General features: G+C 44.0%; 2 protein-coding genes across 12 annotated transcripts in view; one reads left to right on the top strand and one right to left on the bottom strand.

The window, feature by feature from the left end:
• Positions 1-4,060, bottom strand: part of Purg (purine-rich element binding protein G) — a 31,854-nt gene extending 27,794 nt beyond the window's left edge. The window contains exons 1-3 of one of the 8 annotated variants that reach the window (XM_011242166.3): positions 3,616-4,060; positions 2,471-3,349; positions 382-510 (exon numbers count right to left, since the gene is read on the bottom strand). In XM_011242166.3, the coding sequence (XP_011240468.1) occupies positions 391-510; positions 2,471-3,343 (993 nt within the window). In that variant the 5' untranslated portion in view covers positions 3,344-3,349; positions 3,616-4,060 and the 3' untranslated portion in view covers positions 382-390. Of the gene's footprint in view, positions 1-183; positions 3,355-3,615 lie in introns of those variants that run through there. The other 7 variants (XM_006509205.2, XM_011242165.3, XM_017312994.2 and 4 more) reach the window with 7 other exon arrangements.
• Positions 4,061-4,135: 75 nt separating this feature from the next.
• Wrn (Werner syndrome RecQ like helicase) overlaps positions 4,136-12,378 on the top strand; it is a 151,172-nt gene continuing 142,929 nt past the window's right edge. For 2 of the 4 annotated variants that reach the window (XM_006509093.4, XM_006509091.4), the window contains exon 1: positions 4,136-4,337. The gene's annotated coding sequence lies outside the window, so the exon portion shown is untranslated. The remainder of the gene's footprint in view (positions 4,338-12,378) is intronic. The other 2 variants (NM_001122822.1, NM_011721.4) reach the window with 2 other exon arrangements.

Raw genomic sequence — 12,378 nt, 5'->3', positions numbered from 1 at the left:
TATGTATATACACATTTAAACCTCATCAGACTAAAAACCAAAAAAAAAAAAAACAAAAACCAATCAGTTAGTCCTAACGTATATAAATATTTCAAAAGAGGAAGATACGATTTTTAAGAGCGAGTATATACTCACAGCAATAGTGATTGGGACAACTGAGTAATGGAATATTCACAGCTCCAGTTTGCCGAAATCTGACAGGTTGATTATTATTAACAGGCACTATGATGGGCAGCAATAACAATCAGTAGTACAGTAATTCAAGTGCACACCACTCCTTCATATACCCCAAGCTACTTCCTATCAAGTCTACAGAGTTACGTTATCTTACAGTCAGGACTGGTTAAAAATCCTTGCTACTTTTATAGTCTCAACACCCACCATGTGCTATTAGCGCTCGCACTGACATTTTCTTCTAACCTTGTTGTTCCATGGTGATCCAGATGGCTCACAAGGGGAGTGAACTGAGTGAGAGTCCATCACAGTACTTCGAGAAATGTGAAATAGAATCTGCAACCAACATCAGTATGTATGTCTGGGTTACTAGTTGCTTGGTCTTAACAAAAGCCAATGAACTTAATCTTCTTAATTCGTCCCACGGTTTTCCTTAGCGACCTTAGTTTAATGTGTTTAGAGAAAAATTCTGGAGGGAAAATTGTTCAAAGCTGAATTACTTAAGAGCATATCAGAGAAGAGCCACATTCTGACCTCGGTCCTTGCAGCCAGCTCTCACCCATGAGGACTCGAGCTGGGCAGCTGAAATCAGTGCCTGTCTCTTAAATGTGATCACATGACTTACTGTGGAGCAGTAACTGATCCCACGACAAAACACAATTTCGTTTAGAGTAAGATGTAGCCCAACAGATGAAATTTCATTCAGTTAATAAGGGATGCTGTGGGTGTCCATGCTATATCTACCCACTTGCTTAAAAACTGCTGAGTGTCTAAAAATTCAGGTGGCACTTTCTGGAAAGTGATTTTTAATACAGGCAAGCACAAATGGATGGATACGTCTTGTGTAGAGTAAGCCTCTTTGAGAATCTTAAGGAGCACCTTGGAAAATGCCTGAATTTTCCTTTTAAATGTTTATAACCAATAGTGTTTCCAAATATTATATCTCCCACACTGCAATTTTGTATTCTCAGCAAAAAAACCAAAACCAAAACCAAAAACAACAACTTTTTTCTTTTGGAGTTAAAAGTATGTGTAAAAGTCAGGTTTATACTGTAAGTTTGACATGGTTTTAAGGGCAGCCAATATAAGAGCCCTACTAAAAAATATATATCAGTAGATATATCTTTACACCAGTGAGCTGGTGCACCAACCCTTATGCACGAGTGGGAAAGCATAAAATACACTTTGAAAGTTCATGACAGATTTTTAAGGAAAAACAATTCCAAATTATCATGAAAGGCTGTTTTAAAACATCAAAATTTCCATAACAAAGCCACTGGGTGAAGCCTCCCTCACAACAGTGACATAAGCATAATTTCCAAAACTTTGGAAAGTCAATGAAATATATAGAATAGGAAACAGAAGATTAGATTGCAATTAGCTAGAATAATGAATTAAAACTCTTCCGTGGCTTTGATATGGCAACTAAAACTGTAGGGTTACCACAAAATTTGAAATTATAGAATTCTGTATATAGTAGTAACTGCTAAGGAATATGACATTGTATTTCAAAGGTCTAATTGTCTAATAATATTTGTATTTTAGTGGTACTAGTTAATACTCAGTTACCCAATGAGAATATATTCCTACTAGTACTTTCATAAAGAAATATACTACACTTGAGGTCAATCTCTGTTTCTGTGGTAATGGTCCTACAGGTAAACTTTGCAACTTTTTAACAAAGTACGAACTTTTAACAAAGTATGGGACTTTCTTTGGGGGTGGGATTTGTTAAATAGAAATTCACACTTTTGTATTAAGTCTATGTATCATCATTTTCAAGATTCTGTCATAGTGCAATGTAAATCTTAAGTTATCGTGATTAAAGGTCAGAATGTCACACTCTGTGCTGATCTGCATACTTCAATAGTCTGGAGCAGTTGAAGCAGCTAAACTATTTGGCTCTGGGGAGGTTGGAATTCCCATGAGAATTATAGTGATCTATGTATAACATAACATGAGAATCAGACTCCTTTTAAGTATAAACTATTAGAGGTATTACTAATAACAGAGGGCCCAAAAGAGGAGAAACTTCTTCAAATGATCATGATTACGGATCAGTACGTTTAGCCAATTACTGATTTCTAAATTCTGCCTGCTGGAGTTCAATTTCACGCTAGTCCAGGCATTCTTGTTCTTCACCACTGGCCCGACGGCCATCCATTCTCTTTTCCTTATGGCTGTTGCAAATTTTCCTCATCTCTTCTTCATACTTGATAAAATTCTCCCCAAACCTTGTCCAAGCTTTGAACGGAACAGTAATAGTATTACGGTAAGGCGGTCTCACCTCACTTACCTTCAGGAAAATTCCATATTTATTAGAGCCCACATCAAAGTAGAACCTTTTATTGTCCACTCTGAAAGAGGTCCCCTCTGGGAGTTCAAGTGGGTCGTCGTCTCCACACCTTCGTTCTTCTATGTCTCCTTCGCCGTAGTCTTCAATCAGCTGAACCAAGGCATCACGAAATTCAATCATACCTTGTGCTGGGAGGACAATAGTCTGATCCTGGCCCAAACTGTGGCCAAAGTAACCGATCATGCCAGTGCCCCGCATCATGGTTTGTCTAATCCTTAGGAAGCGACCTCGTTGGTTTTCCTTTAGGTCCAGGTAGTATTTCCTATTGTCCCTCTCTATATAGTCCGTTTTGAGGACACTGTGAGGATGCTCTTCTGACCCCACTGACACCGGTGGGGAGGGTGCAGAGTGCTTCTGCCGCCTCCTGGAGACTTGCTCTTTGCTCTGGCCATGCTCCTGTCTGTGGCCTTTCAGGCCCAGATGGGCATAGTGCTCGATGAAGTCGCCTAGACAGTCCTTCAGCTCTGCTGCTACCGACAGGGAGAGGGTCAGTTTACTCTTTCTGATATTGTCCTGCCGGCCTCTCCCTATCCAGACTTCGGCTATCTTTAGGAAGCGGCCCCGGGAGCTCTGCTTCACGTCTAGGTAAAACCTCTTTTTCTGGATGTCCACACGTTTGGAGGCTAGCTCCTGGATTTCGGATGTGCCCCCAGACTGATTAGGGGTGGCTGACGCGGAGTAGTGGGGGTAGTGAGAATGCTGGGCCTGGGGATAGAGTCTACTCTTGCTTAGGCCAGGGCCCCCTACATTCTTGCCTCCGCGGCCACGGCCGCCGCCGCTGCCGCCGCCTCCCCTTCGCCTGGCTCTTTCCATCTTCAGCTGCAAGTGACAAACAGACACACGGGGTGGGATGGGGGAGGGGTGTTGAGAACAATCGCAGACGCCCCTGGGTCCGCACTGCCCCCGCTGCCGCCGCCCGGAACCCCTACTCTGGCCCGGCTCTCGCGCTCCGGCCTCGGCCGGCTCCGCACCGCGCACACAGCATCCCCTCTGCCGCCCCAGGCCTCCCGCTCCGATTCCCGTACGCTGCCAGCCGCCCAGCTCCGGCTCGGCAGCCCCGGGGGTCCCAGCCAGCCGACACTCACATCATCTCCGTCACCGATGCCCTTCACGACCACCGCCGCCGCCGCCGCCAGCTCTCGGCCCCTCCGCCGCCGCCCCCCGCCTCCTTCCCCGCCGCCGCCGCCGCCGCCGCGCGCTCTGCCCCCCGCCGGAGCAGCGGGGCAGGGGCATCGCCTGCGGCGCCCACCGCCGCCGCCGCGCCTCCTGCGGCCGCTGCCTGGATTCGGGCACCGGCCCGACGCCGCGGGGAGGGCGGGAGGGAGGCGGGGAGCTGCCTGAGGGGCCGGGCTTGGGACCCCGCCTCCCCAGCCGCGCTAGCGGAAAGACGGGGGACTCGGGCTCTGCCTCCGGGCGCGCCCTGACGGCAGACAGCGCGCGGGGACCCGGCGTGCGAGAGAGCCGGCAGGAGAGGTGGCGGGAGGGTTGTGATTTCCCGCGACTCACCCGCACCTGCGTTGAGACTACATTTCCCAGCGTGCCCAGCGGCCGTCAGCTCTGAGCATGCGTGCTGCGCGGGGTGGCTGCGGTGGGTGGGAGGGCGGCGCGGCTGGGAGAGGTTGGGCGGGGCCGCGGGCGGAGTGCAGGGAAGGGCAGTCGCCAGACCAGAAGTGCACCGAGGCGCCCGTTGGTATAAAGTTAGTAAATGTGAGGCCTCTCTCGATGCCTGGGTCCTGGGCTTTGGTTCTCAGTCCTCCATAAATCATCCTGCTGGAGGAGAAGACCCTTAGATCTGGCTCTTCTCAGGGTAACGTGCCTTCCCCGCTTTTGCCTCTCCCCTTTGCGTACCCTGGGCTATATCTACGCATCTCGGACGCTTGTTTCTCTCTCCCACGAGGCTTTCTCTTGGGGTTGTGTTGGGGAGATTCTTGGAAAGGGAGCCTTGCCTCCTTTCTCCTTCAGATCCCCTGGAAAGGGGCCTCGGAGCCACAGGCCTCCTCTGGTCCCGTCAGTGGGCTTTCCCGCCTCTTCCGCCCCAGCTGCTGTTTATAGCGCTTCGGAGGCAGAGGTAACTGAGTCCGGGGAGGCAACCGACTTTCCACTACTGAGCAAATTGTTTTGGACCTCTTAAGGTTAAGTCATTGTACTAATGAGCATTTGGTCTTGTTGAATATGACTCGTTCTCCCATAGACCTGATATGTAAAAACCTGGAGAGCAAAAAACTCTTTAGGATGCTAATCCAGAGTCCCCAAATAACAAATTTCAGCCTTATTTTTCCCTTTGGTTTTATTGAGACCCGGCTTCTCTTCTGTAGCCCCTCACACTTTTAGCCCAGGCTGTCCTCGAACTCAAGAGAGTACGGCCTACCCTGTCATGCCCTCTTGATCTTTTATTAGAGATTGTATGCAAAGCCTGCGGCGTATAGGGCAGTTTGGTACTCGATGTCGTTGTATACTAGTTGTCCCCTGTGTCTCCTCTTGCTTTGAGGATGGAACCCCAGACTGGGACCACTCACCTGCTTGATACAGCGCTCTTCAATTGAATGGCATCCCAGCTCTGCTAATTCAGCATATAATTGTTGAGCGCTGCTGAGATAACAAAATGAATGAAACAGAAAATTTACCCATTTTTGAGCTCACAATTTAGCGGAAAGAGATACACAAAATGCCAAGTGCAGTATTGACAAAGTGAAAATGAAAGAAAGACGGGTGAGGGCCAGTGGGTGTTGGGAGGTACAATTCCCAATAGGTCCTCACTGTGAAGGAAGTGTCTATGGGACAGGAAAGAAAGTGCAAGCCTGAAGGAGGCTGCTTGGAGTAAGAGTAACCTAGAAAGGCCTTTAGGGTAGAGAAAAGGGGCCTGCTCTTAGAGATCAGAGAGATTATGCAGGATTCATGACTATGTTAGGAATCTGGTGTGTCATCCTGAAGTGTTGGGAAGCTCTGGTCGAGTTTTCAGGGAAACACACACACACACACACACACACACACACACACACACACACACTATAATTTGCCAGTTTAATAATTTTAAGTACAGTTCAGTGATAATAAATTACACTCTGCATGTGCAAATGTCGCCGCTATCTACTGCTACCACGTTCTTTGTTGTTGATTTGGGTTCTTGTTTGTCTGTTTTTGGATGCTGGGCATTGCCCATGCTATAAATACCTATTCTTTTACTGCGCACACCCTAGCCCTACTTCCAGAACTTGCTCTTCATCCTAAGCAGAGACTCTGCAGCCATAAAGCAATAACTCTATGGCCTCCTCTTCCCAGGCCCCAGAAATTTTTGTAATATTTCACTTCTCTTATGAATCCATGCATTTCAGATACTTCATGTAAATAGAGCCATTTGTTCTTTTGCACCTGACAGATGTGGCTCCGTCCATCCAGCAAGGTTTCCTTTTCAAGGCCCATCTATGCTGTTGTTCAGAGCTGAGCTTAATTCCTGTTTTAAGGCTGAATTAGTGAATGAATGGTTCCTTGTGCATATGTGCGATAGTTTGCTTATCTTTTATACTACTGATAGGTTGGTTTCTCCTTTGCCCTGAATGTTGTGTGTATCTGTGTCCCTGCTTTAAAGTTTTTTGATGTATCTCTTTATATGGGACTTTCTGGCTTCTGTGATAAGCTTTTTGAGTAACTGCCGAACTTTCACACAGGAGTAATGCACAAGTGTCTTAGTTTCCCCAAAGCCTTGTCAAAACTTACTCTTTTTTTTTTTTTAAATCCTTTCTTATTGTAATTCTGTTAGTGGGTGACATGGGGTAGTATCTTGTTTGTTTTGCTTTGTATTTGGTATTTGGGCTTTGGTTAATGACTAATGTCATTGAGCAGCTTTTCATGTATTTAATGGCTACACTTCACTGGTAAAGAATGTAACATAGTCCTTTGCCTGTTTTCAAATTTGGGTTTTTAATTTATTCAGTTGTAGGAGCTCTTCATTTGAATATGAAACTGTCATCATATATATATATATGTATGTGTGTGTGTATATATATACACATGTTGCAAGCCATCATGTTTTGTGCTTTTTTTTTTTTTCTTTGTTGGGGGATGCTGAGATACAAACTCTCCTTGAATTTGATCCCCTTCCTTTGCTCGCCAAGTGCTGGGACTCTGGGCATGCTCTACGATGCTGGAACTTTTTCACTTTTCAATAATGTTTCACACAGTGCGAAATTTTGATGATGCTCAGCTTATTATCTGTATATGTTAATATATTAAATCTATTACCATTTCCAAAGGCACACATTTTTCATCTATTCTCTGATAATTTCATTTTAACCCCCCCTTTAGAAAAACCCCGAAAAGGTTTAGCTGTTATATTTGAGTTGATCTTTGTATTCAGTTTGAGTTAAGGGTCTAACTTCCGTTCTTTTCCATGTAGGAAGGCAGCTTATAGTAAGCAAGTCTTTTTTATTTAAACCTTTTTGGTTACATTTATTTTTAGATATTTTGTTAACTGCTGTCGTAAATGGCGTTGCTTTTTTTCAGATGATTCATCTGAAACAAATCCTTTAATATAGCCCCTCATATTATGGTGACTCTCCCATCATAAAGTTATTTTTTGTTGCTACTTCATAACTGTAATTTAGCTACTGCTATGAATCATAGTGCATATCTGAGTATGCAGATGGCCTTAGGCCACCTCTGTGAAAGGGTCGTTCAACTCCCAAAGGGAGTTGAGAACCACTGTTTGAGGAAAAGAATCAATAGAATGAATCTATATTAAACAAGGACACATTAGATTGGCCTATATGCTATAGTCTGGGTATTTCTACCATGGCAGTCTTCTTACTGTAGAGGTGGAGAACTCTGTAGCTGCTCAGAGCAGGAAACTGCATGTTGCAGCAGTCTCAATCCAGTGCTGAAGGCATGGATGATTCTTGGAGAGCCACTGGTCTTCAGTCTGTATTGGAACTCCAAAGAAGCTACAGCTATAAGTGAGGGAAGGTTACAGCAGTGACCTTAGCAGCAACAGGACACATGAACTTTCAGTGTAGATAACCATATCAACAGGGTAACCGAACTCACCAGCGAAACTTGAAGGCGAAGAAGCAAGAGGCAAAGCTTTCCCCCCACATCTTCCTTTATCTGGACACCACTGGAAGGTGCCACCTATAGTTAGATTGGGTCTTCCCACTTCAGATAACCTGATTAAGAAAATACCTTATAGATGTGCCCAGTACCTTATCTCTTGGTTGATTCCAGATCCTGTCAAGTTGACAGTGAAGATTAACTATCAAAGGTGGCCCTTATAAATTCTCTGTCTGGAACTTTCAAAAGCGGCAGTGATAAAAATGGATATTTTAAAGGAAAAGTTGTTTTGCTTGGTGTTTTCCGCAGGGTCATATAATTGCTGTTTATTATGTTGAAGAAATTGCCTTCTGTTATTCATTTTTAAAATCATGAAAAATTGTTAAATTTTATCAGGTATTATCTTTGTAAATTTAGATAAGCATGTTGTTTTTATTCCATTATATTTCTAATGTGAGTTACTATATTGGCCATTTTTCTTATCCTTGTTTTCCTGGGGTTAAATTTCACTCAGTCATGTTATTTAATCTTTTTAAAATTTATTTATTTTTTAATTTTTAAAATTGGGTATGTTATTTAATCTTTAGATTTAAACAGGACCATTCTGGCTATTGTTTTGAGTTGAGGCTATCAGGATGCCCATCGGCTATATAGTTAGAGCTAGGCGTGATGGTGTTCATCTGTATTCCCCAGTCCTTGGACTGAGGCAGGAGGATTGTAGAAGTTCAAGGCTAATGAACGCTAGACTAGCCAGGGCTACATAGCAATATACTATCTCAAATCAATAACAGAAACGAAAGCAACCACACCACACCTCCCATCTTCCCAGAAATCTCTGGATTGAACTAAGGCTGTCACCAGGAAGGTGAGGACGGGATGGAGGATTTGCTCAGAGTAGGGTTGCTGATGGTATAATTTCTGGTCCGCCTGAATCTGAGGCCCAGGACGTGCCTGTGTTCTGGTCCTCTTCCTCGCTTCTTCTTCCTAGAATGTGTTGGTATGGAACCCAGGGTTCCACATGTGCCAGGGGATCTACCATAGAGGCTAGATTCCCCAGTACTGCCAGAATTTTGAACAAATGTCGGGGCATTCCTCTGCCAATGGATCCCAGCCAGTTCGAAATAAAATTAGTTGTTACATGGACACTATAAGGTGATTCATTTCGGCTTGAGAGCTTGTGGCGGCTGGAAGCAAGGAAATGAACTGAGGATGGAGGTGGCAGAGGAGGTACGATAGGCTTAAGGAAGGAGGGAAAGTTGTAAAATTGTCATCATAGGTAGAGAGGGTAGTAAATAGGTAAAGGGAGAAGTGTAGATTGCCAGGAAGTACAAATGACTTCCTTAGAGTCAGATTTATAGGGGAGACCAGTCAACTCCTGTGTTTTTAAATACCTGAAACACTGATACAGCAGCAATCGTGGAGGCATAAGTGATGGGGGAAAACTTTAGTTAGGGTTAGTATTCAGGAGAGAAGTAAAACCAAGAAGGGCAGTGAAGCCAAGGGAGTATGCAAGAGAGTAGTTAACACTGGAATTTCAGCTGGCCAGCAAGGCAAGGAGATGGGAATGGTGACCTGTGTCTGTGACTCCACACTGAGGAGTCACAGTGAGACAGGGGGATCGCTGTAAGCTTGACGTCATCCTGGGCATCATAGTGAGGTGCAGGCCAACCTGGGCTGCAGAGGGAGATTCTGTCTCAAAAGTTATAATAAGTGGTTAAAAGATAAGTGACAGCTACTCCGGGGGTGTGGACATTGAATTGCAGGTGATAGTGGGTCAAAGGGTGGTTGGAGTTGAATTTCTTTGGTGGTATAAGCTTGAAAAGTATGGGGTATGTAGAACTTAAGAGTGTGGGCTATCTCAGTTCCTGTTGATGACAAGAATAGGAGGAAAGGTAGTGAAAATGGGAAGACGTTATCTTCTGTCTTATTCAGGGTTTCTATTCCTGCACAAATATCATGACCAAGAAGCAAGTTGGGGAGGAAAGGGTTTATTTAGCTTACACTTCCACATTGCTGTTAATCACAAAAGGAAGTCAGGACTGGAACTCAAGCAGGTCAGGGAGCAGGAACTGATGCAGAGGCCATGGAGGGATGTTACTTACTGGCTTACTTCCCCTGGCTTGCTCAGCTTGCTCTCTTATAGAACCAAGACTACCCAGCCCAGGGATGGCACCGCCCACAATGGGCTCTCCCAGCCTTGATCACTAATTGAGAAAATGCCCCACAGCTGGATCTCATGGAGGCATTTCCTTAACTGAAGCTCCTTTCTCTGTGATAACTCCAGCTTGTGTCAAGTTGACCCACAAAACCAGCCAGTACATCTTCCTAGACCACACAGGTTGTGGACAAGGGAACGGGAGGAAGGGGTAGACTGTAAAGGAAAATGCTCATGACACTGATGGTGACAATCATGGATCCCAGATATATTATGAGAAAAATCTCTCTTGGTGAATAGCAAGAGTTCTCTGTGACCTTGCAACTTCATATCCAGGGATTTCTCCTATAGAAATAAGGGTTAAAGATACCTATGTACGGATGAAAGTACACTGAAAGATTTCTGTAGTGAAAATTTTGAGTAACCTGTCATTAGAGAAGAGCCAAGTCATGGTAGCTGGAGAGAACTCTAGACAGACTTTCAGAAATTAGATTAGGGCATGTTATTAGGACTGGGGTTGCAGCTCAGTGCCAGAGCATGTGCCTAGCATGCAGAAAGCCACAGGTTTGATGCCTGGGACAGTATAAAAAAAGATGGCTGTAGGGTATTATTTCATTTTATTAACAAGAATATTTTCAGTGGAATGCCCAGAGTCACACTGACTTCAGTCGTGGCAGGTTATTTCGTGACCTCTTATGCTTCCAGAGGCAGAGTGGCCTGCAGACATTTGGGCTTTGACTATCTTTCTGACCTTGTTTTATGGCCTACCATGAAGACATCTTCAAGGTGGTCACCTTTAGGGATGAAAGATGGCAGCCTATGTCAACCTTGAATATCCAGTTCTCCCTTCACATCTAGCCAGAAGTAAAAGTATTATTTCTTTTAGTGTGGAAGTAGAATCCTAGGTATTGTTGCTGCTGGACTCCCTGGGAACCAGTAATTGTAGCCAGAGGATGGCGGGCCAGAGAACCAAGAACTGGCTTATAGTTCTTATCTCTGAACTGATCGTCACGAATAATTCCTGTTGGTCTCAATTAGGTTTTACTTCTGGTGCTGCTGCTGAGGTCAGTTCTAACCAGAAGGTTTCAGTGCTAATGCATTTAGGTTAGGGAAAGCTAAATTTAGGAGAGTAGCATGCTATTAAAATGTACGGTGGGCCCGTTACATTCTTTCTTAGTATGTATGCACATATGTATTTCCTTTTTCTGATGCTGGGATTGAGTCCAGACCTCATGTAAGTCAGGTAAGCTGTCTCTCACAGAGACCCCTAGTGCTGAGACAACCAGCCTTGTTTTCTTCCTCTCATTCTTATTTACTTTTTTTTTTCTTTTCTTCAAACTGAAGTCTTATGATATATTTGTTCTTGGGATGCCAGTTTGAAAAGATATAAAGCAGTGTTTATTCTTCGTTCCTGCTGGTTTGAAAGAAAGATGTAGACAGGGGTTGGGGTGGGAGAAGGAAGGAGAAGACAAATGAGAAAACATCATGCTTGGTGAGAAACAAGTTATGGAGTGTTGAAACAGGCTCACTTATCTGCCCCCAGTCTTATTCTGCTCTGTAAGGGCACCTGTTAACTAACACAGATTCTCCTAGCTTGTTGGCACTTATGTGTGTATTATGTATTCTGGCTTCTGTGCCTGTGGGTTCCATGTTTCCATATTTAACTGATGCTTCAGAAATACCAGATAAGTGTGTGTGTGTGTGTGTGTGTGTGTGTGTGTGAGCATGCGCACATGTGTCTATAATGAACCATCTTTTCTCTTACACTATTTCCTAATCAGCACAACAGTGGGTAACAATTTCGTAACACATTCGTATACAGGAAGATGTGTGGTCACTATATGCAAACACTACACCCTTTTTAAAAAGAGACTTGAACATCTATTCACTTTGGTCTCTGAGTGGGGGAGGTGGAGGGTGTGCCTTGGGTCACGGAGCCAGTACTTTCTGAGTCTCCAGAAGCAAGTGAGTACAGAACTTCATTTTATATTACAATTAAATGATAAGTATAATTGTCAGCTTTTCTTGTTTCACCTAGTGTATATCTTAGAGAGCCTGTTGATACAGAGAGGTCTGTTTTATTCTTTTCTTCACTGTTCCGTAGTCAATGCTACAGGCTTGCCATGATTTGACTATTAATTTGCTATAGTAATTTCTTCAGTACTTTTGCTCTTATAAACTGTGCAATGGACATCGTTTGTTTTGGGGCACATGCGCCAGTATTTCCTTATGAACGTGTAATTGCTAGCCCAGGAGTTTGGAGGGTTAACACTTTGATACAGAGCATTTTTCAAAGTGGTGGTGCTACTACTTGCTGTCCTGAAATTTGCCTTTAAAAATTAAACTTTTAAAGGTTTTGCCAATATTAGTACACCAAAATTATGGCTGGTTTTATTGGCTTCATTTATTGAATAACTTGTTCTTTCTCAAAAATTAGAAATGCCTCTTTAATTACATGTCCAGTTTCTCTACTTATCTGGATCTATGTCTGGACCTGGCTTACTTATTAATTCCATGTATTTAAGGTGCACAGCATAATGCGTTGATGGACATCTGCACGGTAAACTGACTGCTGTAGTTTATGAGATGAAGGCGGTGGCCTTCCATAGGGCAGGTTTCCCTTTGGTTTTGTGAGAGCACTCATATTTTA

Source organism: Mus musculus, chromosome 8 (assembly GCF_000001635.26).
Source record: "Mus musculus strain C57BL/6J chromosome 8, GRCm38.p6 C57BL/6J".
In the NCBI taxonomy this organism is placed as follows: Eukaryota; Metazoa; Chordata; class Mammalia; order Rodentia; family Muridae; genus Mus; species Mus musculus.
This window is presented reverse-complemented; position numbering and strand designations above follow the sequence as displayed.